Source organism: Myxine glutinosa, chromosome 2 (genome assembly GCF_964187855.1).
Source record: "Myxine glutinosa chromosome 2, kmMyxGlut1.1, whole genome shotgun sequence".
NCBI classification, from domain to species: Eukaryota; Metazoa; Chordata; class Myxini; order Myxiniformes; family Myxinidae; genus Myxine; species Myxine glutinosa.
In genome coordinates, this window is record NC_136262.1 from 103,250,685 (window position 1) to 103,277,631 (window position 26,947).

Below are 26,947 nucleotides of genomic sequence, written 5' to 3' on the forward strand. Positions count from 1 at the left end.
TTGCCATGCAGTGACAATAGCCTGCTGCAATTCACGCACAGAGGTCGGCTGCTGGTCCAAGTGGTCGATTTGATGCGTTAATTCTGCCCGCAAGTTCTCTATCGGATTCATATCCGGGGACATGGCAGGCCACTCCATATGCTCTACACCACGGTCAGCAAGAAAGTGTTGGATCATGCGAGCACGATGAGGCCGTGCATTGTCATCTTGGAAGACAAAGTTTCCTCAAAAGGCTGCACGAGCAAATGGAAGCAATGTTTCTTCCAGAATGGTCCTGTACTTGAACTGGTTCAGGTTTCCATTCAGAACAACCAGGTCAGTTTTTCCCCCTGCATGAAAAGCAGCCCAAACGGTCACCCCACCACCTCCAGCTTGGACTCTTGGCACTATACAATCTTTGTTGTAGGCTTCATGCACTTGTCTGCGCACTCGGACGCGGCTATCTCGACGATAGACCAGAAATCTAGACTCGTCACTGAAGATCACATGATTCCAGTGTCCTGGCTGCCATTGACGGTGCTCTCTGGCCCACTGCAATCGGCGCTGGCAGTGTTGTCTGGTCAGGCGTGGCTTTCTCAGGGGACGCCTGGCACGATAGCCTGCTTGAACCAGTCGTTGGTTGACTCGCCTTCTGGATACAGGCACATTTGTCAGTTGCTGCCACTCAGCCCTAAGCCGATTAGCTGACTTGGTACGGCCATTGCGGACTAACCGGTGCAGCTGGCGATCATCCCTCCTTGTGGTTCTGCGGGGACGTCCTGGCCTCGGTATTGGAGTAGGGGCACCCCACTGAGCATTTCGTTTCAGGATCTTTGACACCTGACCTTGAGTGATGCCATACTGCCGAGCAATAGCACGCTCTTTCATGCTGTAATTTCGTAAAGCCACCACTCCATGACAAACAGCATTGTCGAGTTGACGGACCATCTCCGGAGGAAGCGGCAATAACTTTTGGAGACGTGCAGCAGTTGTTTTCCACTAACACAGAACGCAACAACCCTTGTATACCCAACTGTGAAGCCAATCGTCAAATGCACCTGTCCGTACATATTGCCACGCCACCTGTGATATAATCCTGTTGTTGACTTCTTGCTGCGACAGACAATCAGTGACATGGTTCTTTTAACAAATAAATCACCAAAGAGTAAAAGAAACTCACCAGATTGATATACTGTGTTGAGAAAGTAAACCCAAGTCAAGAAAAAAAAAAAATTTCATATTAAATGCCAAGTCTGTATATACAGGGTGTCCTAACACCTTAGCCCCCCCCTGCCCAGCCCAACGTAGGAGAGGTAGGGAGAAACCACGAATAGCAGAAAAAAGCTTTATTATTCGACATCTCATGTGCACAGTTTCAAAGCTTTGCTTCAATATTTGGTGTGCCCAACGCCCGCCGACCGAACTGCCTCCAAACGCGCGGGGTAGAATTCCAAGAGAGACACAAACAAGTCACGATCGAACTCCATTTCTTCGAGGACGTTAGTCAAAGCAGTGAGAAGCTCTTCCCTGGTGTTCTGGAGGCGTTGTTCAACTCTGTCCTTGAGTATCGCCCCCAAATGTTCACAGGCGTTGAGGTCAGGCGATGCTCCCGGCCACTCATCGTTTCCGAAAAAATCGACCGTGTTCGCCTTCAGAAGATTCTGGGTCGCCAGTGCGCTCATGCACGGGGCTCGGTCGCGCAGAAACCTGGTCTCCTTGATGCTGAGGACATTTTCTGGGTTCCGTAAGAACGGAATAACATGGCGGGTCAGCACAACGTCTCGGAGGTATTTGCCGTCCCATGATTGTCCTTGCTCTTTGATGACCCACATCAGCCTTTTCGCTGTGAACATCAAGAAAACGCCAACGCACCGTGCTGTCTTCGATTTCTCTCGAATCTTGAGTTCTTGTGGAATGTCATCATTGTGAAGAGCCCAAATTCTGTCGTTCTGGAAGTTGGGACATCGAGCCTCATAAATGAAAAATTCATCAGAAGGGGCCAGGAAAAGAAAATCATCAGAGGTCCACTCGCTCAAAAACTCACAAAATCACATTCGATCCTCGACGTTCTTCTCCGTCAGCTTCGGTGCTGGAATTTGGTGAAAAGCCTTTGCGCCAATGGACTGAAGGAACCTGTGGATACTTGATAAGCTCTTCTTCTTCCCTCGAACCAGTTCAATCTCCTTTTGGAGCCCTCAAATGCTTTTCTTCTCCTTGGCAAGCGACTCAATGATGATATCCCCTGCTTTCCTGAGACAAACATTGTGCTGTCTGTTCGGGCCGGCTGTCCATCTCGCAATCGAAGGGATCACGGTTCCAATTGCGTTTGACGAAGTCCTCAGACCTGTTCAGGTACTTGGCAACCCAGGATCAGGATATGGTTCCCTGCGTCTGATCCCTGGCGACTCGGAACGCGATAGCCATGATGCGGCATATCCACCTTTTCTCGAAATCACCCGACCACGACATCACTTCACAAAATCTGCAACAGAACAAGAAAGGCTCATTGGATCATTATGAAATTTAGTATTTGAGATGTCAAATGAATGATCCTTCCCGTTATATGCCCGCCATTGTACAGTGGCGACCCAGTAGAGCTGGGCAGGGGGGAGGGGGGGGCAAGGTGTTGGGACACCCGTAGAAGATACACAAGAAGAAGATAAGCATCACTGATTTCTTAATATCCTAAAACCCGAACACAGATTTTGATGATATACTTTAATTAGTCTGTGAGAGTAGATTGTGTTTCCACAGCAAGGCACGTTTGTATAGGTTGAAAGAAAATGGCCACAAGGAACCCTGTGAGGTGATGTTGAGCTGACCAGGGATAAAGCGAAGACAGCGTGAGTAGAGAGGAAGCGAAGGCAGTGTGATTAGAGAGGAAGCGAAGGCAGTATGAGTGCATCCATTTCCGTCCAGCGTGAGTGCGTCCAGGACGTCCAGCGTCCCATTCCACTCCCCTCCTACTCCACACCACCCCCCCCTCTTCCTCCCCACCTACTCAACCTCTCTTTTCCCTACCTACTCCACTCCATCCTCCTCCTCTTCCTCCCACCTACTCCACCCCATCCCCCTCTCCCTCTTTCTCCCCACCTACTCCACCCCATCCCCCTCTTCCTCCCCACCTACTCCACCCCATCCCCCTCTTCCTCCCCACCTACTCCACCCCATCCCCCTCTTCCTCCCCACCTACTCCACCCCATCCTCCTCTTCCTCCCTCCACCCCATCCTCCTCTTCCTCCCCACGTACTCAACCTCTGTTTCCCTACCTACTCCACTCCATCCTCCTCTTCCTCCCCACCTATTCCACCCCATCCCATTCCCCTCCTACTCCACCCCATTCCCCTCCTACTCCACCCCATTCCACTCCCCACCTACTCCACCCCATCCCTCGCTTCCTCCCCACCTACTCCACCCCATCCCCCTCTTCCTCCCCACCTACTCCACCCCATCCTCCTCTTCCTCCCCTCCTACTCCACCCCATCCTCCTCTTCCTCCACCCCATCCTCCTCTTCCTCCCCACCTACTCAACCTCTGTTTCCCTACCTACTCCACTCCATCCTCCTCTTCCTCCCCACCTATTCCACCCCATCCCATTCCCCTCCTACTCCACCCCATCCCATTCCCCTCCTACTCCACCCCATTCCACACCCCACCTACTCCACCCCATCCCTCGCTTCCTCCCACCTACTCCACCACATCCTCCTCTTCCTCCCCACTTACTCCATTCCATCCTCCTCTCTATCCCCATCCCCTTCTCCCTCCTCCTACTACTCCACCACTCCTCACCCTTTCACCCACAATTATAAGCACCAATCTTGCTGAAGAAATGTTATAATCTCAGGAACTCTTGTGGTGTTATAATCTCCATCCGACCGAAGCGATGTATTATCAGATTATTTGTGCGCTGTTTGCTATAATAACTGCATTCCTGATTAAATATATATCATTGATATTTAATAATCACTAATCGAATTATATTGTTACACTGTTTCATCGTGTATTATAACTACCATAGTTGAGTCCTTGTTGAATCAAAGTAAACTTTCTAAAATCTCGCGTTGTTACGCGCAATGCATGCTGGGCGTGCTAGGGGTTGGCGGCTTGGCGCCAAAATTCGCGCGCGGAATCGTATCGGTGAGAGAGGAGGAAAAGTTGAGAAAACAATTTGTGGAGTTCAGAAATCTCATCGTAGTTATTAATATTATGAAAGTGATTGCTAAGGTGAAGTTGACGACAGCTAACTAACCGATGGTGCTTGTCATGGCGACCCGTGAGGCAGAGTCAGTGAGGAAGTCCACAGATAACGACGCTGAGGGTTTAAATCGAGGTGAGTGAGTAAAAACACAAACTAAATTAACTTTTTCTGCTTTTCCTATGGAAAGTCGATCATTATTATCGTTCGTGTTTGCGTTGGAGATCAATCGGGAGTGTGCTTGGGTTGTTGGAAGTTATACGTTTATTAATTATTATTTTGTTCGTCCATTATGTGTGGTAGGTCTGATTAAAATGCAATTTTCAATTGGAATCGAGTATAACCTGTGGCAGTGTGTCGATGTGTATCCTCTGATTACGGATGAAGTGTCTGTGTCTGTGTGGGGCAGTGTTTCGATGTGTATCCGCTGATGTGATGACGCATGAACTGTGTGTGTGTGTGTGTGTGTGTGTGTGTGTGTGTGTGTGTGTGTGTGTGTGTGTGTGTGTGTGTGTGTGTGTGTGTGTGTGTGTGTGTGTGTGTGTGTGTGTGTGTGTGTGTGTGTGTGTGTGTGTGTGTGTGTGTCTCGATGTGTGTCGATGTGTATCCGCTGATGACGCATGAATTGTGTATACATATATATGTGTGTCTGTCTGTTTGTGTGTGGCAGACGGCAGTGTGTCGATGTGCAGCCGCTGATGATGCATGAAGTGTTTCTGTGTCAGTGTGTTTTTGTGTTTTCTTCACAAGAATGACCTTTTTCGATCAACGATGCCTTCTAGCAGCTCTTCCTACTTATTCCCGCTTTTATTCCATCAACCCGTCATGTACATCTTTGAAAAGTATTTAAAAGGGTTAGTTAGGCCTGTCGTGCAGCATGAAACTGATGCTTTTGGTTTGTTTGTCTCGTTTAATGGCACTTTCATGTCTCGTCACAACTTTCCTTTTCCTTCCAGATCCTGATGTGAAGAGCATGACGACTCCAAAGCGAATGGTTCAAGGTGAATAGACCCGATGATACTGTGAAAGTGGTCGTCTTCTTCTTTAGTATGCAGCATCTGTGGGTGGCTGTGCTGCTGATGCTGATGCAGCCCCTCCCCCCTCTCCCACCCCCCTCCCCCCCTCTCCCACCCCCTCCCCCCTCTCCCACCCCCTCCCCCCTCTCCCACCCCCTCCCCCATCTCCCACCCCCTCCCCCCCTCTCCCACCCCCCTGCCCCACCCCCTCCCCCCTCTCCCACCCCCTCCCCCCTCTCCCACCCCCTTCCCCCGTCCCCCCTCTCCCACCCCCTCCCCCCTCTCCCACCCTGCCCCCTCCCCCACCCTGCCCCCTCCCCCCTCCCCCACCCTGCCCCCTCCCCCTGTATGTTGGGGCAGGAGTTTGTATTTTGTTCAGAGTCCCGGTTATAGCTTGCCTACTTTTCACAAAGTACACCATGGGATACCTAACGTCCACCATCTAATGCTGGCAGATGGGATACCCAGCTTTTAGGGTCCATCTGAGGGTCGGCACACACATTCATGAATCGCCTTGTTTGGGAAACACCAGGATGACAGTTTATAGACGGGTCGGGATTCAAACCCAGACTAGACAGCTTCGAGGTGAATGTGTGTACCTCTAGAGTCGAGACTATAGTCTAGGCCACACTAACAGCCGTAGAGGTGGTGTTGGAGGTTAATGTAATGAACATATTATGAGAGTTATTAAACAGGAGTTGATATTTATTTGTATATTTGCCTGGTTGCCATGATGACCCTTGACTGTTTGTGTTGTATTTTTATTTAAAGTATGTGGTAATTCCATTTTAAAATTCTCTTCTTAATTGTAGATGTCTGCTGTATTGTGGTTTGGATTCTCTGTCGACTTGCTTTTAATTTGCTCCGTGTGACGCAGCACGCCTCAACTTCAAACCGCTCGACTCGCCGTGTAGAACTCCCGGGATGGAAACTCCCGCCAAGAGGCCCAAGCTTCCTGGGACCGAAACGCCGCCCCCCGCCAAGAGGCCGAAGCTTCCTGGGACCGAAACGCCGCCCCCCGCCAAGAGGCGCAAGCTTTCTGGTGAAAACCTCTCTGAGACGACATTCCCTAAACTTGATGGCAATGCGTGCGATGATTTGATTAGCTTCGATGGCCTGGAAGCAAAAGAGAAAAATGCCAGCAAGTGTTGTATTTCCAGGCAGCCGTTGCTTTCTTTGACTAATTCCGCAGAAGAGCGACGAGTGTCTGAAGTCGTAATTGATCTCACAGAGGACACCGGCAGCGCGGTTCTTGCGAGTGACTTGGGAGCAAACGTATCCGCTCGTCTATCTCAGGGGAAATGTAAACGCTCTTTGGATTGTTTTCATGATGTGGTTAAAGGAGATCCTTTGGCCCATGAAGAAGGAAAGAGCGAGCTGCAAGTTGGCTGCCAGGAATTGGCAAAATCTGGGAAGAAAATTGATATCGTAACTGCACGGAATGTAATTGATCGTGTGGAACCTGTAAGCACTTGCGTTGGGGCCACTCATGGACCACAGATGGACGCACCTTTACCAGAGTCCGATTCGGAAACCGGGAAAGAGGTTTTGCCGAATGTTGTTTGTACACCACCAAGGTCAGGGGGAGAAGACGAAGCCGTGTCGAGGAAGAAAGTCACGCCGACCCACACGTCGCCTTGCGAACACACCGTTTCAAGTCCTGGTGATGATGCTTCCTTCAATAGTGAGGAGGGTTGCTCCACACCTGAGAACTCTGTGCAAACGACTCCTGCAAGCCAGCATGTTGCCAAGTCTGCTTCTTCAACTCCCAAAAGGAAGGTGAGGATGGGAATGGTCAACATTTTATTTTTATACCTTAAAAGTATGTTGTGGCATCGTTGACTTCCACTTAAATTGTTTACTTTGTGATTTAACACACTCGGTTTGCAATTTAGAATCTTTTTTTCTGAACTAGCGTTTAACACCAGAGGAAATGCCCTTTTATGTTACTTGTCACAATGTGGGTAAACCTTGGATATCAACTTGTCTTGACACTTCGCTTGCGAAAACCATGTGTTCTGCAACTTTCAATTTGAGTCGATCCTCTTTGAATTGGGAATGAAGTCCGTTACACCCATACCCCGATAAATAAATAAATAACCGACTTGGGCCCCATTCCAATTTTTTCGGGTCACAGGTGAAACGTTGAAAGTCACACATTCAGTTGCTAGAGATGAAAGTTGGCACAAAGATGCTTTCAAACTCGGGATGCAGAGCAGCATTTAAAAAAAAAAATTTTCATTGGTCATTTTGAGGTTATATGGGGGTTAAAAGTCCGAATTGATTGCAAAATCAATGTTTTTGGTTTGCCATGCTTCTGTATTGCAACAAATTTGGACCAGAATTTGTGAAATTGTCCATGACCACATTCCCCTACATTTAAAGTAAATTGACATTGATCTGTTGTTGTCTTTTCAATTTTACAAAGACCATGATTGGTTGGGAAATGAAGGCTGAAGGGGGTTGTTTTTTCATGTGAAGCTTCCTCAATGCCAAACAGGAAATCAGAGCTGTCTCCCTCGACATATCACGTGCCTTCGATACGGTCTGGCACCCCGCTCTGCTCACCAAACTCTCCTCTTTTGGTATCCATGGAAATCTCCATGCATGGCTGGCGGACTTCCTCTCTGGTCGTAGTCAACGTGTGGCCCTGAATGGGTTTCTCTCATCTCCTCTTCCTGTTCAGGCTGGAGTTCTCCAAGGCAGTGTTCTGGGCCCTGTGCTTTTTCTGGTCTTTATCAATGATCTCTCCGACTCTCTGGAAAATCCTCTCTATCTCTTTGCTGATGACTCCACTCTCTGCCGCTCCATTCCTCTTCCCTCAGATCGGCAGTCTGCAGCCTCCTCACTCTCTGAAGACTTGGACAAAATCACAGACTGGTCAAACAAGTGGAACATGTCTTTCAATCCTGACAAATCTCACACTCTTACTATGTCTCTCCGAAAAGATCGACTGGACAACCCTCCCATCTACTTTCTCAACAATCCTCTCCAAGAAGTTCTGTCGCTCAAGCTTTTGGGTCTCACTATCTGCCATGATCTTTCTTGGGAAAACCACATTTCCAAGCTGGCCTCCAAAGCCAGTCGCCGACTGGGCATCCTCCGTCGTGCGAAGTCCTTCCTCGGCACACCTGAGCTCCTCACCACATACAAGGCTTTCATCCGCAGGTCAATGGAATACTGTTCTCCCCTATGGGCCGGTGCTCCTGCCTCACACCTAGCTCGGCTTCACGCTGTTGAAACCAAAGCTTTCAGAATCATTGGAATCTCCCGCTATGAAGCTATCTCTAAAGGCCTTTCACTCACTCACCGCAGGCAGGTTGGTGGTCTTTCTGTCTTCTACCGACTCCTCTCTGGCCTTGCTCCCCCAGCTCTCTCTGTGCTCTGTCCCCCAAATATCCTACAGGTCGCACAAGATTTGCCAGCAACCCTATGATGGTTAAACTGCCGAAATCTCGGCTCTCTGCTCACCTTCACTCTTTCATTCCTCTTTTCTCCCGCCTCTGGAACAAACTCCCACACTCCCTTCAATCCCACTCCTCACTCCAGGTCTTTAAAACAGCTGTTCACCACCATCTCTTATCTTCCCCCATCCAAAACCTTGATCTTTTCTACCCACACTAATTCACCCCAGATCCACCTTGTTTGAAATTCCAACTTCTTTCCTGGAAGTCCTGACAGTGTCCATATGTTTTATACCTCTCCCACCCCCCCTTCCCATGCCGCCCCCCCCAAAGCCCTCTCCCTCCCACAGATCTCTCGATGTCTCCATGTCTCTTGGTCCCTGCTCTCAAATGTTGTGTTTGTGTCCTTCCTCCTCTCTCCCCATCTTGTCTACCGCTCCCGATGTTATTTGTTTTATGTGTCGGTTTGTCTTTCTGTGTGATTAATGTTCGCTCTTTCACGAGCCTCGATCTTGTATACAAAAAAAAAAAGAAGCTTTTTTTTCTTCTTTTTTTCTTTTTCTTTTTATAAACAACGTGGACAAGTACACAACCATAGGCCATATATTGGAAGCAGGCAGGTGTTAGTCTGATGTCTCCCTTTGATTTGGACAACGTTTTCGATCAACATTTAAGGTTCTGGCCTGTTGCGCCTTTGAATTTAAACCAATCAAGAGAAGGCCTGCCACAGCCTCTTCGGATAACCATTGGTCTGGTGTCTTCCTTCTGATTTTCCCAGGGTCATAGTGGATTGGCTTGGGGGAGGAGTGCAGGGAGATATTGCATTAGCTTGCGAATGAATGAATTTCTGCCAATCTAGTTTTATTTATTTTGTGCAAACCCTCAAATTTATTTTGCCTTCAACCATCAAAATGATTGAGATGTCGCATGAATTTGATGTTTTTGAATTTGTCAAGTCTAATAAATGTCATATTGGCGTTATTCAACATTACCGTTCACTACAACATGTATGGATCAATATTACCATTGTATGCTACGATTCAGTGGGCGTGCTTCTTCTTCCTTCTCTGGAATACATGTATGCAAATCTTTCTGCCTCTGTGTACAGGGCTCCACATTAACTTTTTTTTTCAGCCTGTCCATGGGACAGGTCAATTTTAGATTTTACCTGCCCTGTTGTCAATCCTTGCACCTGTCCAACTATTCCTGGCACATCATTTAATTATCAGACCTCGGGCATTGTCCCAATGAGCTAACCCAAACCAGATCTCGCATGGACGAGTGAACGGTGAAAATTAGCATTTAATAAATGACAATTCCAAATGCGTAAGGTTTCTCAGACTCTAATACACAAAGCAACAAAGACCACCCTTTACTCTCTTGCACAGTTTGCCTCAAATTGTTTGCATTACACTCAAAGTTGTTTTTAACAAAACAAGACTAAAAGTCTAGCAGCGGCGCAGCCGGGCTTGTAAAATATTATAAACCACAAACACACATGATTAGCTTTTTTAAGTCGCCAATGCAGTTTATAACATTAAATAAAGAAATTTGGAGGAATCCCGACATCCGTGAGGTAAGTTTTACTTACAGAACTGAGCAACGATCTACTGTAATCTATATACCCCACAAGGGTTGGAGGTGTGCTCATTTACCAAGCAGCTCGCTCGCGCTTGCCAAGCCAGCCGTTCCTTAAGGGTTTTGAATGGAGTGATTGCTTGAATGCTTAAACCACTTGGCAATCTCTCCACAAGAACCTTGGTAAATGAACACGCACCCAATGTTCTTGAGACCAGACCATAGATCAACTGTAATATATATACCCCAAAGAGGAATGACCTTTCCTGCTGCTCTCAAAGTGAGCGGGTGTTTACGCCGTAATGACATCATATACGTAATGACGGCCGGACACAAAGCTGCCGCTACTTTAATATATATATATATATATATATATATATATATATATATATATATATATATATATATATATATATATATATGATATATATTTAACCTCCAGTAACGTTGCAGTCACTACAAAGGGATTAGTGTTACGATTACATTCCCTATAATAATAACGTTACTTTATTATTACGAAAATTATATTATTAAAAAATAAAAAAAAACATTTCCTTACCTCAGCGGTTACACCGCTTCAATCTATCAACTTTCCATTCACGACATTGGGATTAAAATGTTATGGTTATATTTACTATAATATTATTACGAAAACTATACTACTGAAACGATACTACAGTATTAAGAAACTTGGGCTTAATTTGTCCGAAGCGGAAGGTGAGTCATAACACCTAAGGCCTACACATACCTTATTGATGGAAGAGACGTAGTGCCGATGCTTTCGATATTTCAAGGTCATTATAACAATCGGTTTGTTTGTGTTTCACACTGAATGAAAAACGTCAAGGTAGAGCATGGCGATTGTGATATATGACAGGTTCGACGATATGTTCGGCATGAACGGCATATAAATCAAAATGGCGGTGCGTGGAGAGTCAGCGGCCGCACCGCCATAATGACATCAGCCGTAACCACATCACCCTGCCATGTGACCAGATTCTCAGCTCTGATTGGTATACGTTTGAGCAGACAGACACACATGCATACATACGGATGGACGGACAAACACTGTTCTAGATGGCTCTACCCGATGGTCTACGCCGTAAAAATAATTTGGTGCTTTTTATATTATTTTATTAGCTCACCTGGAACAAAGTTCAGGGGAGCTTATGCGATGGCGCGTCGTCAGTCCACCCGTCCGTAAACACTTGAAACTTCTCAAACGGCTGATGGGATTTTGACCAAATTTGTCACAAATTATATTTGTTGTGTTGCGACTAAAGTTTGTTCACGGCATTAAAACAATCGGGGCCTAAGGGCCTATGACAGGTTTGACCCCCCCCCCCCACCCCCCCAAAAAATAGGAATTTGGTTTTTTCTATAAAATTACACTCACTATTTAGATGATTTCTCTAAAACTTTACCACAACCTTCATCACCCATGATGTACCGATGATTGTTCATGGCACTAGGAAAATCAAGTTTGAGAGGGTCTACAGGGGGTCAAAGTGGGTCCAGGTTTGACCCCCCAAAATATGTATTTGCTTTTTTCTCAGAACCTACACACACAATTTCGATCAAAAACTTGCCCACAACCTTAATCACCCGTGATGTATCAATGTTTGTTCAAGGCATTCGAAAAATTGGGTTCTGAGGAGGTATATGGTGTTGGGAGAGGGTGGGGGGTTGCCCACCAAAATAGGTATTTTTTGTTTGTGTAAAGTCTTATGATTATGTTGGTATGATTCTACATGCTGCCCTGTCTTCCAGCAATCATTGAAATCGGTTTAAAATACCTTTAGTCAGTGCAGTATACTGTTTATTCTGCCAGGTGAGCGCCAGGGGTATTGCCCCTATGTTTTTAAGTTGCTCTATGTATAGTGCGAGGTGGAATTAAAAACTATACTTCCCATGTGCATGGACATGTATTCACATATGTGAAGTCAATATATCGTGTAGATTACATCATTTCTGGATCTTACAAGTTACCAGTAACCATTTTGTAAAAATCTACATGCAGCATCTAACTCAAGATGTCCAAATGTCACACACATCTATGCCTGTGGGTTTCCCACGGGTGCCCCACCAGTGTACATGTAAAAGGTTAATGCCATCTGTTTGTCTGTCTGTCTGTCCCACACTGAAACATGGAAATACTCCTTGGAGAGAAAAATTATGTTCGACAAAAATTGCTTCAAATTAATCCAAACCTACAGGAAAATTATAATACTGCTTCAATTTAGCCCTTTCTACCAGCTAAAGAATAAAATGCTTCCTTTTATTTTTATTTTTCTGTTGTGGTATTTTTAACATGGGCTTCCAGCTAGTTGGCTCACCTGGAACATAGTCTTGGGGAGCTTATCCGATGGCTCGTTGTCAGTCCGTAAACATTTGCAACTTCTTCGAAACCGCTGATGGGATTGTGACCAAACTTGGCACAAATTACATTTGGTATGTTGCAACTCAAGTTTGTGCACAGCATTAAAAAGAAATGTGGTCAAGGGGGTTAACAAGGAGAGATGCAGAAAATAGGGCAAAATGGAGACGATTGTCATGGGGACCGCAAGGCTAACCCCCGCTCTTGTAGGGAAAATGGCCTTAAAATGCATGTTGTTGTTGTTGTATTTAAAAATATATAAAAATCGGAGTCTATGGGGGGTCATGGTGGGTCCAGGTTTGACCTCCCCACCCCTAAAGCCCCCCAAGGTGGTCTATGGGGGGGTTGCTCCCCCTCCCCCCAAAAATAGGTATTTGCTTTCTTCTCAGAAACTACACACACAATTTCAATGAAACTTGCCCACAACCTTCAACACCCATGATGTGCCAAAGTTTGTACATGACATTAAAAAAAATGGGGCCTTAATAAGGAGTGTCTGGGGGAGGGGGGGGGGGGTTGAGGGGTTTGTTTTGTTTGTTTAAAGTCTTATGATTATGTTAGTATGATTCTGCATGCTGTCCTGCCTTCTAGCAACCATTGAAATTCGTTTCAAATACCTTTAGTCAGTGCAGTATACTGTTTATTCTTCCTGGTGAGCGCCAGGGGTATTGGTTTTATATATTAAGCATACCATTGAAAATGAGCAATCCTGTAAAGCTAATACTTGTAATATCTCTCATCGAGTTTTTATTTTGAACTGGTTGGAACACCTGTCAAGGACAGGTCATGTGGATGTAATATGACTTGTTCGGAAATGATGGCCAAAGAACAACAATACCATTATGAAGGGAATAAAGGGAGATAACAATAATCCCATGACAGAATGGCTCCAGAAGCTCTGTTCAACAGAATGACGTGACGCCATACAGCATATAAAACGCCTCGAGATAAGTGTACTTCCGACTGCACAGAACAGAATAAAAGAAGGCTTTGTGAGTAAATTTTGACTCGTAATCACAATTCTAAGGCAGTGTTTCACCGACCTCGGAAGGATGACAGGCTGAGTCAACCCCACCTGGTATTAATTCAACAGCTGAACGGGATTCAAACTCAGGACCTTACAATCCCAAGCCCACCGCCCTAACCATTAGGCCAACACCAGGTATAGTGTTAATTATGCCAATTAAGTTTTGTGATTATGCACGAAGCGGTGAGAGGGTAGGCATGACAGACAAACGGACAAACACCACCTTTTTGTTTACATAGATTAAATAAATTTCTTCAAGTGTTGTAAATACACTGTTGATACCCAAATGACACTTAAAAATAGGCCTTTTGTTTTGTTTGCAAATTATTATAAACGTTTTTTTTATTTTCCAAAAATTTTTGCTTTTGCTTATATTTACTTTTAGCTTTGAGCACAAACCAGTTGCTACTCTGGGTGAAGTTACACTTGTAACACTAATTTGTGTAAACGTGTGCACTTTTGATATGCTTATTTTTGTTCATCGGATGTCTTTGTGAAAACTTTAGGTAATAACGTTTATTTCTATTTGTAGCTCTCAGCAAGTGCTCAGAAGAAATTCGAGGAAAAACAAAGAAAGCGAGAGGAAAGGGTAAGTGTTGTGGATCGTGATTACCAGAGTGGCCTTGTTCTGCTTTTTTAATGAGAATTGTGTGCACTGCTTTTCATTGGATGTATTTTCCTGCTTATCGTTGCCAAAGTTATTGAGTTTTATTTTATCCTTTCACAACACAAATATTTTCTGAAAAAATATGAGAAAAAGGGTGTTTGGTCGATCAAGTCCTGAAAAGGGAACCCAAATGATAAGACCACCTTGACGCTAGTCTATCACTTGATACTCTACAAAAGAGATATGATGCTTATTTTTGCGTTTTATTTTATTTTTGCGTATTGTCGTGACATGTTGTGTAGCTGGTGGGACATCCCACAAAACTATGTTTACAGTGTGAATGGTGGGACATCCCCTGAAGCTGTGTTTACAGTGTGAATGGTGGGACATCCCGTGAAGCTTGTTTACAGTGTGAATGGTGGGACATCCCACAAAACTATGTTTACAGTGTGAATGGTGGGACATCCCGTGAAGCTGTGTTTACAGTGTGAATGGTGGGTCTTCCCGTGAAGCTGTGTGAATGGTGGGACATCCCGTGAAGCTGTGTTTACAGTGTGAATGGTGGGACATCCCACAAAACTATGTTTACAGTGTGAATGGTGGGACATCCCCTGAAGCTGTGTTTACAGTGTGAATGGTGGGACATTCCACAAAACTATGTTTACAGTGTGAATGGTGGGACATCCCATGAAGCTGCGTTTACAATGTGAATGGTGGGACATCCTGCGAAGCTTCGTTTACAATGTGAATGGTGGGACATCCCGCGAAGTTGTGTTTGCTGTAGTTTGTTTAAATTAACGATAATTATTCAATTTATTTCGGACAATATCATGCACTGCAAATTACAGGCATTATTTGGTGGCCATTAAAGATCCCAGGGTGTCCTTTGCAAAGATTTGGCGAGCTATTACTGGCAGCGTGGCCAAATTCCAAATTCCTGCCTGGACTTGCTGCGTTGGAGTGGCGACCCTTCCCAGATTGTAACTCAAGCCATACTATAGAAACTGCTTCTGCAGCACTGGCGCACTGTATTTAGCATTGTTCATGTTCTGATCTAGTCTACAAATACAACCTAAAACCATGCTTGCTTTACCTGTAGCTGCCTTGCTGGTACGAAAGAGGTGTGTGATACGTGCTGTATACAAAAATAAACAGCAAGGGAATGAATGAATGAACGGCAGAGTAGAGAAAGAGATCTAGAAATATATTTGAAAATATTAGAATTGGCTGTGAAGATATATGTATATATATATATATGTGTACATATAATTTTTATTCTTATTTTTCAAATGTGGATTATTGGTCAAAATCTGTCACATGAGAATGAGAATTTATGCCTGTTAAAGCACAGACATTGCACTCTGTTATTTATTAGGGGAGACATTTGTATTCACTTGCGAATGACTGCAATTCGAGTTTTGACTTCATTTGCACGACACAAATTATGTGGAATGGTGTGATTAGGGCAGTCTGCCGTGTTTTTTTTTTTGTTTGTTTTTTTGTTTTTTTGTTTGTTTTTTGTATACAGAATCGAGGCAAATAAATCAAACAGACAAACAAAATATAAAAAAGAGGGAGCGGAAGACAAGATGGGGAGAGAAGGGGAAGCACACAAACACAACATTTGAGAGCAGGGACATCGGGAGATGTGTGGGAGGGAGAGGACTTGGGGGGAGGAGGCGTGGGAAGGGGGAGTGGGGTGGGAGAAGTATAAAACACAGGACACCAAGGACTTCCAGGAAAGAAGTTGGTATTTCAAAAAAGTGGATTTGGGGTGAAATTAGCGGGGGTAGAAAAGATCAAGGTTTTGGATGGGGGAGGATAAGAAATGGTGGTGAACAGCTGTTTTAAAGACCTGGAGGGAGGAGTGGGATTGAAGAGAGTGAGGGAGTTTGTTCCAGAGGCGGGAGAAAAGAGGAATGAAGGAGTGAAGGTGACCAGAGAGTCTTGATTTTGGCAGTTTAATCATAAGAGGGTTGCAGGCAGATCTTGTGTGACCTGTAGGAATACTTGGGGGACAGAGCCCAGAGAGAGCTGGGGGAGCAAGGCCGGAGAGGAGTCGGTAGAAGACGGAAAGACCACCAACTTGCCTGCGGTGAGTAAGTGAAAGGCCCTCGGAGATAGCTTCATCGCGGGAGATTCCAATGATTCTGAACGCTTTGGTTTCAACAGCGTGAAGACGAGCTCGGTGTGAGGCAGGAGCACCAGCCCAGAGGGGAGAGCAGTACTCCATTGAGCTGCGGATGAAAGCCTTGTATGTGGTGAGGAGCTCAGGTGTGCCAAGGAAGGACTTCGCACGACGGAGGATGCCCAGTCGGCGACTGGCTTTGGAGGCCAGCTTGGAAATGTGGTTTTCCCAGGAAAGATCATGGCAGATAGTGAGACCCAAAAGCTTGAGTGACAGAACTTCTTGGAGAGGATTATTCAGAAAGTGGATGGGAGGGTTGTCCAGTCGGCCTTTTCGGAGAGACATCGTAAGAGTGTGAGATTTGTCAGGATTGAAAGACATGTTCCACTTTTTTGCCCAGTCTGTGATTTTGTCCAGGTCTGCAGAGAGTGAGGAGGCTGCAGACTGCCGATCTGAGGGATGAGGAATGGAGCGGCATAGAGTAGTCATCAGCAAAGAGTTTGAGAGGATTTTCAAGAGAGTCAGAGAGATCAGACCAGAAAAAGCACAGCGCCCAGAACACTGCCTTGGGGAACTCCAGCCTGAACAGGAAGAGGAGATGAGAGAAACCCATTCAGGGCCACACGTTGACTGCGACGAGAGAGGAAGTCCGCCAACCATGCGTGGAGATTTCCATGGATACCAAAGGAGGAGAGTTTGGTGATCAGAGTGGGGTGCCAGACCGTATCGAAGGCACATGATATGTCAAGGGAGACAGCTCTAATTTCCTGTTTGGCATTGAGGACCTCCATCCATTGTTGAGACAGCAGAAGCAGCATGTCCAGAGGAGAGTGACCTGGTCTGAAACCAAATTGATGATCAGAGATCAAGCCATTGGAGAAGAGGAAGGATTTGATATCCGAAGCAATGATGGATTCCATGACTTTGCTGATAATTGGGAGAAGGCTGATTGGTCTGTAGTTGCAAGGATCTGTTTTTGCACCTTTTTGTGTAAAGCGGTGATGTTGGCTGATTTCCAAGCAGATGGCAGATGACCTTGAGCAAAAGAGAGGGTGAAGAGAACAGAGAGAGGGAGTGAAAGAGCGGAAGAACAGGATTGTAGGACCCGTGGTCTGATGCCATCAGGTCCAGTTGCAGAATCAGAGTCGAGGGTTGACAGAAACTTTTCCACCTTGTCAGGAGGAAAGGACACAGAGTCCAGGAGCAGCTGGGTATGACTGGGTACGATGGGTACAGAGAGGGATGGGTTTGGGACACAAGATTTAGAGGCAAACACCGAGTTGAGGCATTCAGCTTTTTCACGTGCGGAGTCAGCTGTGTAGCCGTTTGAGGTAAGGGAGGGGATGGAGGGGGAACAAACACCAGAAACCGATTTGACCAGACGCCACCAGGATTTGGAAGAGGGAGACAGATAAGAGAGTTCGGTCTTGAGAACGGAGAGATATTGTTTCCTGGCTCTCCTGAGGGTGAACACACACTTGTTTCGGGCTTTGTGAAAGGAAATGAGATTTCCTTCCGTTGGATTTGCTTTCCAGGAGACGAAGGCAAGTTGTTTTTGGGAAACAACCTCACCACAAGATTCCGTGTACCATGGACGGGATGAAGGGTATGACAACTGAAGACGAGATGGGATAAAACTGTGCATGAGAGAGAGCAATTTACTTTGGAAGAATTCCCAGATGAGTTGATATCAGAGGCGATCGAGATGGGAGACCAGTCCAGATGATTGATGGCTGCTTGAAGACCGTGCCAGTTGGCCTGAGTGAAATGCCAGACTCGTCGACGCTGAGGAGGCTCTCTGAGAATGGTCAGAGAGATGTCCACTTTAATAAGCACATGATCAGATGAGCCGATTGGAGCAGAAGAAGAGCAGCAGACATTTTCAGGGAAGTTAGTCATAACCAAATCCAGAAGAGAAGATGCTCCGTTGACTGAGATCCGGGTCGGGAAATTGACAGATTGTGTCAGTCCCAGTGAGTCGCAGAAGTCCTTTGCTGAGGAGCCATGGCTGGTGAGAGATGAACCCACACCCAGCCAACTGGCATGGTGACAATTGAAATCACCACATATGAGGAAGAGAGAGTTGGGATGAGTAGATAGAAGTTGGTCCATATTATCAGACAGCAAGATGTAGATGGAGTCATCACTGTTTGGTGGACGGTACAACACACATATGAACAAAAGGTGGGAGCGAAGGGGAAGCCGTAGCCAGAGGTATTCCTGAGGGTGCGGTGGAGAGAGGGCAGTGCAGGGCGAGTGAGGAAGAGAGTTTTTGATAAAGATAGCAACCCCACCTCCAGGACGAGGCTCAGGTCTATCATAACGGAGGAGGGAGTAACCAGGGAGAGATACTAACGAATCAGAGACATCGTGAAGGAGGAAAGTTTCTATTAAGCAGAACACATCTGGTTTGTCAGAAGCAACCTGTATGGAGAGATCAGTCAAGTTGAAAACATTTTGAAATTTTGTTGAAAACATTTTGTACGTATAATTTTTGCTTGCTAAGTTATTTCAACGGAATCCAATAAAAGCAATTTGTTGTACTTCAGTATGGGGCTCAGTTGTACTATTAATCTATTACGTGATTGCATGAAGGAGCATGCTCTGGAAGCAAGGAGGCAAAGCCTTGCTGAGGAAAAGAAACTGAAGAAGGAGCAACGAGAGGTGGAGCGGCGGCGTCGTGACGAGGAGCAGCGGGAACGCAAGGAGCAAGAAGAGCGGGAACGTGCCGAGAAGCTCAAGCAGAAAGAGGAACGCAAGGAGCGAGACGAGCAGGAACGTACTGAGAAGCTCAAGCATAAAGAAGAACGCAAGAAGGAACGGCAGGAAGCACTTGAGTGAGTCGCTGGGCTGGCATAGCTTTGTTTGCTTTCCAGAAATCGAGTAACCCAGTGCAGTCTTTTGAGATTGGATTTACCTCTGCCATCTGCGATGGACAACGGTTATGCTTTCAAGCCTGTCTGTATGTCTGTTTGTTTGTGTGCAGGATATCTCAAAAAGGAGTGGACGGATTCGGACGAATTTGGCAGAGATATATGATTTATATATGATTTTATATTTATTTATATGATGTATGATTTGGCAGAGCGTATGTGACAAGGACGAAATGATTAGATTTTGGTGAAGATCCGGATTTGGCGACTAGAATTTTAAAGTGATTCTTCACTATATGGAGGTTGGGCCAAAAACGATATATAGCAGGATATCTCAAAAAGTTGTGGACGGATTTGGACGAAACTTGGTGGACCGGTTGGGTGTCTGACAAGGACGATTGGATTCGATTTTGGTGAATATCTGAATATGGATTCAGATATGAGATATGAGATTTGTGGTACTCGGTTCCAGAAAGAGGATAATAAGCTTGTTAAATGCACGTCAGGTGGGTCGACGACAACCGTTGACTGCCTGATGGTGCGTGGGCGAGATAGGGGGCACCTCCGGGACACAAAGGTGATCCCGGGGGAGGAGGCTGTTTCACAGCGCCACTTGGTTGTCTGCGACGTAAGGGTGGGGGGTGCGAGGAGAGCTCGGCGGGTGAAGTACCAACCAAGAGTGAGGGTGTGGAGGTTGAAAGGTGACAGTAAGGGAGGCATTCAAAGAGAGGCTGAGTGGGGTGGAGGATGATGTGGTTGAGCTTGAGGGTGGTTGGATGTCAATGAGGGCTAGTCTGTTGGGAGCCGTTGGTGGGGTGTGTGGATGGACAGGGGGACCGCCGAGGCACTTGGAAACATGGTGGTGGGATGATGAAGTTGGAAAGAGGATTGACGAGGGGAGGGGAGGTTCAGGGAGTGGCAGAGGGCGAAGGGTGCGGGAGCGGAGGCAGCGGAGCATGAAAGTTATAGGGCAGCCGGGAAGGCTGCGGAGAGAGAGGTAGCAAAGGTGCGGGAGGCATGTAGGAAAATGTTTGGAGAACGCTTGGATTCGGAAGAGGGTCAGAAAGCAGTATTCAGGATTGCAAAGCACATAGCGAAAGAGAGGTGTGATGTGATGGGGGTGAGTTGCTTGAAGGATGAAGTGGGACAGATCGTTGTCGACCCAGATGGAATTAAAGGAGGATGGAAAAGATGTGTGGAAATGCTGTTGAATGCAGAGGGTGAATGGGATGGCAACATGGAGAGTGGCCCAGTTTTGGGACCGGCAGAGACGATGGCTGGGAGGGAAGTTGAGGAAGCGATAAAAGCAATGAAGAGTAGAAAAGCGGGAGGGCCGACGGGAGTTGTGGGAGATATGTTGAAGGCGGCAGGAGGTTGGGGTGTGATGAGAATGACAGAGATCTGTAATCTGGTGGTGAAAGAAGGCTGCATTCCAGTGGACTGAGAACTGAGTACCCTCGTCCCTTTATACGGGGGGGAGGGGTGACCCTCTGGAGTGTGGCTCGTACCGAGCGATAAGGTTGTTGGAGTGAGGGTATTGGAGGGGGTGTTGGAGAGGAGGATGGGGAAGAGGGTGAAGATCGACGAAATGCAGTTTGGATTTATGCCAGGTAGAGGAACGACAGATGCGCTTTTCGTTGTGAGGCAGTTGCAGGAGGGGTGCATGGAGGGGAGGAAGAGGTTGTTTTTTGGGTTTGTTGATCTGGAGAAAGCATTTGATAGGGTTCCACACAAAGTATTGACATGGTCATTGAGGAGGTTAGGAGTGGAGGAATGGTTGATCAGAGTAGTGATGGCAATGTACAAAAGAGCGCGCACAGCTGTAAGAACAAAGGATGGAAACAGTGGTGAGTTTGAGGTGAAGGTGGGAGTGCATCAGGGGTCGGTACTAAGTCCACTACTATTTGTAGCTGTGATGGAGGTGCTGGCTCAGAACGTAAAGGAGGGTTTACCGTGGGAGTTGTTGTATGCAGATGATCTGGTGTTGATTGCGGAAAGTATGGATGGACTGAAGGAAAAGATGAACAAGTGGAAGGAATGTATGGAGACAAAAGGTCTGAAGGTGAATATCGGAAAGACGAAGGTGATGGCAAGTGGTAAAGCATGTGGTGAGGTGGAAAGAACTGGGAAGTGGCCATGTGCTGTGTGCACGAAGGGTGTTGGAGTGAACTCCATTCAATGTACAATGTGCGCTGAGTGGGTTCATCAAAAATGTAGTGGTCTGAGAGGGTCATTTACCAGTGTGGCAGCTACATTCAAATGTAAGGTGTGCACAGAGGGAGCTGCAGATGGAGGAAATGTTGAGTTGGATCTTGGAGACGGCGTGAAGCTGGAAGGTGTGAAAACATTTTGCTACCTCGGAGACATGCTGAATGGAGAAGGTGGATCAGACTCGGCAACGGTTGCTCGAGTGAGATGTGCATGGAAGAAGTTTCGGGAACTGAGTGGCGTGCTGATGAGGAGGAGAGTGTCGCTGAAGCTGAAGCTGAAGCTGAAGGGAAAGGTGTATGCTGCATGTGTGAGAAGTGTTATGATTTATGGGAGCGAGACATGGGTAATGAACGTAGAGCAGCAACGAAGGCTGGAAAGGGTGGAAATGCGAATGGTTCGATGGATGTGCGGAGTATCGTTGAGAGAGAGAGGAAGACAAATGATGAATTGCGAAAGATGATGGGAATATTGCCTGTGATTGATGCTGTGAAGAGGAACAGGTTCAGATGGTTTGGTCATGTGTTGAGGAAGGATGAAAGTGACTGGTTGAGAAGAGTGATGGAAATTAATGTAGAAGGAAGTAGAGGACGGGGAAGACCGAGAAAGACTTGGCTAAAGATGGTGGAAGAAGAAATGCAGGCAAGGGGGTTAACAAGGAGAGATGCAGAAAATAGGGCAAAATGGAGAAGATTGTCATGGGGACCACAAGGCTAACCCCCGCTCTAGCAGGGAAAATGGCCTTAAAATGCATGTTGTATATGAGAATTATTTAAGTGAGAAATCATTGAGTGATATCAGAATCCACCATTGAGTGATATGGCCAATCAGACGGAGGTAAGCTCTCTACTGAGTGCCGTTCCAGTTTTTCTTCTGTTATTAAATTTAGGATTTTTTTGGAATGCTTTCTGTTGTGTGGCTTTTTACAAAGGGGGAATTCTAGCATGACCCACAATTGACAGCTGTAGAGCAAAAATGACCACTATGGAGCCATCTCCATAATGGCAAAGAATCTATTTACTTGTGTACGTATTTGTTTTTAGCAAGATTTATTTTATAATATTTGGTTGGTTCATATTTTACCTGGGCAGATAGCAAAGTAATCCCTTATGGGGAAGTTGGATGACGTCAGAATTGCGGATTGATCAACTTTGTTGCTGAAGTGGAAAGATGCACAGGTTGTGTTTTGAGAGGCAGGATTGGCTAATGTTTACATTTTCATGAACTGTAAGTGCAACTCCTTCCAGAGCAAAGAATGAGGAAAAGCGCAAGAAGGAAGAGGAAAAGAATAAGGTGGAAATCGAAAAGGTAAACCTTTTTAACAATCACCATCAGAATACCATGGCAATACAATAGAAGGTCATCTTTATATGAATTTGTGCACTTGAGAAATGAAGGTTTGGGCTGTCGCTTACTTCATGCATACATTGAGGAAGGGGGATTTGAGGAACAGTGTGTAAACGAATCCTGGTTGTTTATTTCTTTCATCTTATTTCATTTGGGCTTAGAGGATGGTCTGAAGGTATGAAGGTCAGCTGACAAGATGGCCTGAAGGTCACCTCGAAGCTGGCTCACCTGGTTGGGAATCCTGACCCAGCTATAAACTGTCATCCTTATGTTTCACAAGCAGGGTGATTCCTCAATATGTGTGCCAGCCCTCGCATCGATGTTAAACTGGGCATCCTGTCTGCCAGCATTGGGTAGTGGACGTTAAAGATCATACGATGTCCTTTACGAAAAGTAGGCCAGTTATCGGCACCCTGGCCAAATTCCTGCCCTGACCAGCAGAGAGTTTTGCATCAGCAGCACAGCCACACCCTCAGCCAATGATGCTATCCCATGCAGCCTTGTGCTGCATACGAACAAAGACCTTATTTCATTTGGTTTAAGACACCATGTGGTTTATGTGGACCTGCCTACTTTTACGGATCATAACTTTTTGTGGAAATCCCACTGAAATTACAGAAGATGAACAGGCTAAGATGCTAGGCCAATTGAATGTTATAGCAGGAATCTGTTGAAGGAGGGTTTTGCACACTGGTAATGGGTGTAAAATTCAGATTAAAAACTCGATTCCATGTGAAATGCAAACAAACTCGAATCCACGTTTTGTAATGAAAGTGCTTGTCAGGCAGGTGGAAATTTATTTTATTGGATTAATTATTGGTCTGTGTTTCGGTTCAGGTTATTTGTGTTTTGATTATACTTTTATGAAGACAACTCTATTTCAGTGAACGATACAGAACTTTTAGTATCTGTTGTTAAAAATTAGTACCTGTATGAATTCCTGAACACATGGTTCCAAAACCAGTTGTATTAGTGCTGCTGTGGGAAGTGAAACTGCACTCATGTGGAGGTTGTATCTGAAGTTGGTGAAGTCAAGTCATGGTCTTTTTAAAATTTTAACCATCAATTTTTTTCAGCTTTGTGGATACCAAAATTGGATTCGGCCAATGACTGGGGTGTCACAATGTCACAAAAAGGCAATGGCAAAAAACTTGCCAAGAAACTGCTTCGGCCGCACCAATGCTCTGTAAATAAAGACTATGGTCCATCGAATAAATAAAGAAAATGTTAATTGTATGCAAGCTGGAGTTTTTAAGTTTAAGTATACTAGGGCATGCCCGTACTATATATATATCTAAAATTATATCCCCCCCCTCTATTTACATGAAATGGTTTGGTCCAAATCGAACGGCTTGCGAGTACGGTGACAATCCCCCCCCTCTATTTACATGAAATGGTTTGGTCCAAAGCGAACGGCTTGCGGAGTTTGGTAAAGAAATCGCCATAGCTCGGTAACTACTTGTCCGATTAATTTAAAACCTTGAAAAGGCACATCCTCGGGTCCCCAGCAATATACCTGGCAAGTTTCAAGTATATCGGACCGGTAGTTGTCGAGAAACAGCGGTCGCATACACACAGACACACACACAGACACACACACAGAGATTACTGGAATTATAGATAGATGGTGAGACACAATGCAAGTTATCTATAACGTGTTTTTTTGCAGAAACAAAAAGATGAGAAACATAAAGAAGCATTTGTGAAGTTTTTCAAGAAACAATCTTGCCTCCAGAACCAGAAGGTGACTTTTTTTTTTTCATTCATAATTTTTTTTTTTGAACATCAATATACATGCCAACTAAAAATGTAAATTATGTAACATAATAAAAGATCACATATGCAAATGACTTGCACTTAAGTGGTTGCCTAACCTATCAATGCTACTACTACTGCTGCTGCAAAACAAAAGGAAGACGATTGATTGTCAAAGTATTCACCACGACACGAGGAGATGAAATGCTGTTGCATGCACCGGTTGTGCAAACTTTCACTCACCCAGCCCGTACAACTGTCTGTCAACACTATCTCCTCTTAAACAGTTGTGCAGAAATTCACCAAACTTGGTGGAAACCCCTGGGGCAGGGTCAAAAAGTCACATACTAAAAAATGGAATTACAGGCACATTTTAAACAAAAACATTTTAGCACTTTAATGAAACGTCTTTGTATATGCAATAAGCATAGGGACACATGAAATATGTAAAAAAAAAAAAAAAAAAAAATTGGGTTTTGACCTCCAAATAAATTGGATGCTTAAGGGTTGGGGACCTTGACTCACATGGCTCAAAACAGAAGATTTATGTAAACTCAAAATTTGATGTTGGGTCATTCCTGATGGAACTGTTTGCCATCTTTCAACTTTCCTTTTGGTGGGAATTTGTAATGACGCGCCATTTGACTTCGCTGTAGTTATAAATATTTTGCATCGTCGAGGAATGCTACAAGAATATTGAGCTTTTTAGTAGTTGTGCTTAAAGGTTCATGAACTTCATTTTGCTGGCTTCAAGGGGGCTCGTGGAATAGCTCGAACACTGAACAGATTAGGAGGCAACGGCAGAAAGAGGAAATAACAACAGCAGGGTTGAAGGACAAAATAGAAGGAGACTTGGACAAACAATAGGTGTGGGGAGGGATGAGGGGTCGTGGAGAATGCATGGGGAAGACAAATTGAATACAGTAGGAAACTCCAAGGAACGAAATCGGCAAAATTGGAAGGAGGAGGTATGTTATTGGGGTTAACAAGGGCAGAATAGATCGGTTTAGGATTGGGGATGATCTGAGATGGTAGTAAACAACTGAATGAGATTGAAGAGGATGTGGAAGTTGATTCTACAGGCAGGAAAAAAGAGGAACAACTGAGTGGAGGTGAGCAGTGATCCTGGATTTTGGGAGTTTTACCAGAAGGGGGTTGATGGTGGACCATGTGAGCACTGTAGCAATCTGAGGGGACAAAGCACGTAAAGAGCAGAGGATGCAAGGCCAGAAAGGATGCGGTAGAAGAAGAGAGACCTGTCTGCAATGTAGACGTGATAGTCAGTTTTATCACGAGAGATTCCAATTATCCTGAAGGCCTTTGTTTCCACGGCATCAAGCTGAGCAACATGTGAGGCAGGGGAGCCAACCCAGAGAGGAGAGTAGTACTCCAAGCTGCAGATGAAGGCTTTGTAGGTGGATATGAGTTCAGTGTGCCAAGGAAGGAGTTTGTACGATGGAGCATGCCCATTCGGCGAATGGCTTTGGAGGCCAACTTTGAAATGTGGCTTGTTGAAGAAAGATCATGGCTGATAGAGAGACCCAGGAGTTTTAATGACTAAACTTTCTCAAGAGGATTGTAAAAAAGTAGATGGGAGGGTTTGCCAGATGGTCCTTTCTGAGAGATATATTGAGTTGTATGTTGGTTGAAAGACGTATCCCAAATGTTTGAACAGCTTGTGGTTTTTTTTGAAGGTTTGAAGGTTTTTTTTTTTTTTGAAGGTTTTTAAAACAGCTTGTGGTTTTTGTGGCGAGTGAAGAGTCTGCTTCCTGCTTGTCTGAAGGATGAGAGATGACATGACAGAGGGTGGCGTCTTCAGCATATACAGTGCCTATATAAAGTCTACACCTTTCAAATTTTCACTTTTTGCTGCCTTACAGCCTGGAATTAATTTTCATTAAATCAGACTTTTTCCACCTTTATTTGCACATCGTAACCCACAACTTCCAAGTGAAAAACAAATTCGACAAATCTCAGAAAATTAATTAAAATTACAAAACAAGAATATCTTGGTTCAATAAGTTGTCCACCCCCTTATAATAGGAATTGTAAATTAGCTCAGGTGTAACCAATCACCTTCAAAATCACGCACCAAGTTAATTGGCCTCCACCTGTGTTAAATTGAAGTGATTCTGATCATTTCAGAATAAAATCAGCTGTTCCTGCAGGTTTCCTCTGCTGGGTAGTACATTTCACAGCAAAGACTCAACCATGAGCACCAAGGAGCTTTGAAAAGACCTTTAGTTGTGGAAAGGCACAGATCAGGGGATAGGTATAAATATATTTCAAAGGCCTTGAAAATCCCTTGGAGCGCAGTCAAGACTATCATTAAAGACGTGGAAGAGTATGGAACCACCAAGATCCTGCCGAGATCCATCCCTCCAAACTGGATGGCCAAGTAAGGAGGAGACTGAACAAAGAGGCCACCAAGAGGCCAATGGCAACTTTGAAAG

At 45.3% G+C, this 26,947-nt stretch overlaps 1 protein-coding gene and 1 long non-coding RNA gene across 5 annotated transcripts in view; one reads left to right on the forward strand and one right to left on the reverse strand.

Moving 5' to 3' along the window:
* Window positions 1-26,947, forward strand: part of LOC137421496 (uncharacterized) — a 115,283-nt gene that overhangs the window by 8,633 nt on the left and 79,703 nt on the right. The window contains exons 1-7 of one of the 4 annotated variants that reach the window (XM_068107612.2): window positions 3,535-4,309; window positions 5,131-5,175; window positions 6,068-6,969; window positions 14,109-14,165; window positions 18,907-19,148; window positions 22,640-22,700; window positions 24,409-24,483. In XM_068107612.2, coding sequence (XP_067963713.2) covers window positions 4,231-4,309; window positions 5,131-5,175; window positions 6,068-6,969; window positions 14,109-14,165; window positions 18,907-19,148; window positions 22,640-22,700; window positions 24,409-24,483 — 1,461 coding nt within the window. In that variant the 5' untranslated portion in view covers window positions 3,535-4,230. Of the gene's footprint in view, window positions 1-3,534; window positions 4,310-4,747; window positions 5,029-5,130; window positions 5,176-6,067; window positions 6,970-14,108; window positions 14,166-18,906; window positions 19,149-22,639; window positions 22,701-24,408; window positions 24,484-26,947 lie in introns of those variants that run through there. The other 3 variants (XM_068107613.2, XM_068107615.2, XM_068107614.2) reach the window with 3 other exon arrangements.
* Window positions 1,311-26,947, reverse strand: LOC144890856 (uncharacterized). Its single transcript, XR_013622532.1, has 2 exons — window positions 24,738-26,947; window positions 1,311-2,461 (listed from the first exon to the last, which is right to left on the reverse strand). It is a non-coding gene; the product is annotated as an uncharacterized LOC144890856 (long non-coding RNA).